General features: G+C 39.4%; 1 protein-coding gene across 1 annotated transcript; it reads left to right on the top strand.

Moving 5' to 3' along the window:
• Positions 1–396: 396 nt before the first annotated feature.
• TAAR1 (trace amine associated receptor 1) lies at positions 397–2,664 on the top strand. The gene has a single exon (XM_073335204.2). It carries the CDS (start codon positions 424–426, stop codon positions 1,429–1,431), a length of 1,008 nt encoding a protein of 335 aa, XP_073191305.1. The 5' UTR covers positions 397–423; the 3' UTR covers positions 1,432–2,664.
• Positions 2,665–4,519: the final 1,855 nt, after the last annotated feature.

The following is a 4,519-nucleotide window of genomic DNA, read 5'->3' as shown; positions in this document are numbered from 1 at the left end:
TCTGCTAAAATGTACATTTCCTGAGGCAGCTCTGTGGAGCTTCTGCTATTCATGATACGGGTAGCTGGTGGATAAGGGGGGGCCAACAGGTGTGCTGTTGCATTAGCCGGGCCATGATTCATCCCAAGGAGAGTCTCAGTTCAGAAAAAATCTAATGATTAAACTGGTTTTGAAACAGAATTACACTTTTATCCCCTCCAAGACCTTAATGAATTAAATAAAATTAATTTTCTAAAAGTTCTGGTAGATTAATATGTTTATTATTTTCTTTTTTTCTCTCTGCAGTTACCTCAGCTGGATGAATACCCAGGAAAGCAATAAATAACTCTAAATGCATTTCAGCATTAGGGCAAAAGTTGCCTGTGCAACATCCAGCCGGCTGAGACTACAACGTACTTAAGTGGGTTTGAGATCTCAGGAAAGATGCAGTTTTGCTGTGAATCTGTAAATGGCTCCTGCATAAAAAGCAACTGGTCAAGCAATATCCGTATGTCCATGTATATCTTAATGGTGTGCATCATCATGGCCACGTTGGCTGGAAATCTGACGGTTATCGTCTCAATAGCGCACTTCAAGCAGCTCCATACGCCTACAAATTTCTTGATCCTTTCCATGTCCACTGTTGACTTTTTGTTGGGGTGCTTCATCATGCCTTACAGCATGGTGAGGTCTGTGGAGAACTGCTGGTACTTTGGAGAACTCTTCTGCAAAATCCATACTAGCATAGACATTATGCTCAGCACAGCCTCCATTTTCCATCTTTCCTTCATTTCTATTGATCGCTACTGTGCTGTGTGTGACCCACTGAGATACAAATCTAAGATAAATACTTGCATCATAGTGGTCATGATCGTCATAAGTTGGACCGTCCCTGCCATTTTTGCCTTTGGGATGATCTTTCTGGAGCTAAACTTAAAAGGAGCAGAAGAGATTTTCTATAATCATATCCACTGTGTTGGCGGCTGCTTTGTCTTCTTTAGCGAAACTTCAGGTGTGGTGTCCTCCATGATTTCCTTCTACATCCCTGCATTTGTTATGTTGTGCATCTATGGGAAAATATATGCTATAGCCAAGAGGCAGGCAAGATCCATTAAAGATGCAGCTAGCCAAACACAAATCAGATTTGAGATGAAGCACCACATTTCACCAAGTAGAGAAAGGAAAGCTGCAAAGACATTAGGCATAGTGATGGGTGTTTTTCTCATATGCTGGTCTCCGTTTTTCTTCTGTACTGCCACCGACCCCTTTATGAATTACTCAACACCACCTATTCTTCTTGATGCATTGATGTGGTTTGGTTACCTGAATTCTACATTTAACCCCTTAGTGTATGCATTTCTTTACATGTGGTTTCGCAGAGCACTAAAGCTGATTCTATTTGGCAAAGTTTTCCAAGAGGACTCTTCCAGGACTCAATTATTTTTAGAATAACATACTTAGAATTTTTGCACTCGCTACATTTAGCAATTGGCTGGAGATTGTGCTTACAAAAATAGCAGCTAAAAGAGAAGAAAATCAAGAGCTGTTTGTTTACCCACTTGTGAAGACTGGTTCAGGTAGCAAACTGTGGTACGTTAAACTTTGTCTCAGTACAGACTGGAACTTGCCCCAAATTAGGCTTAGTGCTTTGGTTATTATGATTAATGATTTATTTAGCACTTAGGATGTTCTGAGCTCTTTACAATACACACAAGTAAAGAGGAAGCTTGCAGTTTAAAAGAACGTTCAATCACTTTGTGCAGAGAAATCAAGTAATTCTGATACACTAAGCACTGGGTTTTTTTGGAAGGCCTGTCTCACATTTTTGTAAAGCAAGCGCTCAACAGATTTTGTTGCTGAACTGGGGTTTGTGAAACCTGCTGCCCTGTAAGCACAGCAACAAAGGGCTTTCCTTTTGGATTTCCACTGATGACCCAAAGATGAAAGACCATAGCTTTTATCATAAAGCTATTCTCCTTTCAGTATATATATATTAATATTTCTTAAGTGATAATTTTAAGATCCTAATGATAAATGGTATCAAAACAGTTCCAAAGGTAAGTGAACTTTAGCAAACAGAACTCAGAAGCAACATTGAACATCTAGAGGTTAGAATCTGAAAATCATTGCAAGTTGTATTACCCAGTGTCCTCTACTGGTTGCAAGCAGATGATACTATTCTGTTACATAAAATGAACAATGTAAAAGGTGTAGAGACTACATGTTTTAGCTAAGAGGTATTGTTATTTTAACAAATGGCAACAAAAAATTGTTGATTAAGACATTTTTTGTCCGCTTTTAAAATATGACACTGCTATGCTAAAATGAATATCATGCTACCAAACTGAAACAGAAATAATAGCTCAGGCCTGATCTTGCAAACACTGCAAGGAGTAATACTTACTACTGGACACAGTCATTACTGAGCAGTCAGTGCACCTAGACTCTACAGTAAGAGCTATACGCAGTAGTAAATGATTACAGTATCAAGTCCTGTACTCATATGGATAGGAAAAGTGTGTGCCATTTGTTGCATCTTGTCTCGTACTCCGTGTTTTGTACAACACCTAGGATAAGGAGAATGCAAGTTGCCTATTATTGTTTCATTGGTAAATTAAAATGATGCTACCTTTCACCAGACCAAACTATCAATACTCCCTGTTGTCTCTTTTATTCTATTATTGTTACGCTGACATTTTGTAAATCTGTATCCCCCAAAACTAACTAAAATAAACAATTACTGGATTATACTGCAGCTGGCCAAATGTGTTAGTGAAGGTTTTTATCTCCAATGATAGTATGAATATTTCATTGCTTTACATGCATTTATAAATTATTAAGAAAGTAACTAATAACAGATAAATTAACTGATAATTGAAGAGTAAAAAATCAACCCCCTTTTCTTCCTTACTCTATAGAGGAAACAACCCCCCCCCCCTTTTTTTTTTTTTTGGTGCAGCTTACTTCCTTCTCCCTGATGGCTCAGATAAGATGGCTGTCACACTGGAGAGAGAGAGAGAGAGAGGCAGGGTGGGTCCTCCTTACTCCTGTCCACCCACTTCTTACTCACCTGCACAGTAGGGATTGTAGGGAGCCCACAGCGAATGTCCTCCCCATCCCCGAGTTGCTATCTGAGATATAGATAGCCAGTGCAGGGAAGAAAGGGGCCTCATTATGTCATGATACTTCCCTGCATAAGTGCACAGCAAAGGTCATGATGTGGCCCTTGGGGAAAAAACTGGAAACACTATGAAGCATTGTTCTTCAATGGAATCTTTTACAAAATATAGAGGGTTGAGGATGGTCTTCTGGTAACAGTTCCCTGAAAAACATCTACAGCCAATCACCAAGCAATGAACTCATCTGCTCTGAACTAGACCATAAGGCCACCACTATCTTAGCATCCTTCAAATCCTCCCTCAAGACCAACTTCTACCATGAAGCCCACAGGAAACTCAACCGACAAAGGCTAGGGATGTAGCCAGGAGAGACTTCTGATATTTATTTGGTTTATATGTTGATAAGTAGCTTATAATTGCTTTAGGAAATTATCTATTACACAGAAATGCGAATATTGAGATTGATGAGTGGTGTAAGCAAGAAAGACCATACAAGGAATGTGTGTGTATGTTAGAGCCATGCTCTAAGTAACACCCATAAATGAACAAATGAAGGATTGCAGGCTCAGATGGTTTGGTCACTGTGGCGTGACACTCCATATTCTTCATAGAAATATTGTTATGATTTGAATATGGCCTAACTAAGATACATTTTTATACAAGATGGGTCTTGTAAGATATCATTGGAAAGGTTATAATTTACTAAACGTGATTATCCAAGCTGCATGCATGTATCGTTTCTGTATCTGAAGATAGGAATATTGACTATGTAACACTTAAAACTGTGTGTGTACTTGGGAGAATGCTCACCAGGTAATAAGCAATCATCCTGAAAATACATGAAGAGACAAAGGAACTAACCTGAGGGGAAAGGCAGGGGTGAGTCCAGATTGAGACAGGGGTCCAGTGTGTAAGAAGAGATGACTGGAACTTTAAGCTACAGAAACTCTGCAACTTGAAACCAGTCTCTTTAAGAACTTAAGCTTAGTGTGCATGTTTTGTTTTATTTGCTTAGTAATCTGCTTTGTTCTGTTTGCTATCCCTTATAATCACTTAAGATTTACCTTTTATAGTTAATAAACTTATTTCTTGTTTATAATATAACCCAGTTTGTGCCATTTATAACCGGGGGGGGAGGGGAGAAGTTGAGCATATCTCTCTTCACATTGAAGGAGAGGGTGAATTTTTATGAGCTTGCGCTGTGCAGATCTTTCTATACAGCGCAAGACAATATTATCTTGGGTGTATTTTCCAGAGGGAAGCTGCACTTAAGTACTGGGCAATTTCCTAGCTGAATCTTCCCATAGAGAATTGTTTGCAGTCTCTGTTTGATTCTATAGCTGGTGCTCCCTACCTGTGTGTGTGCTGCCAGAGGCTGGAGAGCCTGATTCAGTAAAACAGGGAGAGGGAGCCCAGGCTAG

This window comes from Lepidochelys kempii, chromosome 3 (assembly GCF_965140285.1).
Source record: "Lepidochelys kempii isolate rLepKem1 chromosome 3, rLepKem1.hap1, whole genome shotgun sequence".
NCBI classification, from domain to species: Eukaryota; Metazoa; Chordata; order Testudines; family Cheloniidae; genus Lepidochelys; species Lepidochelys kempii.
This window is presented reverse-complemented; position numbering and strand designations above follow the sequence as displayed.

Excerpts from the sequence above, each read along its gene's own strand:
- TAAR1 (XM_073335204.2), top strand. The coding sequence starts at position 424 with ATGCAGTTTTGCTGTGAATCTGTAAATGGCTCCTGCATAAAAAGCAAC.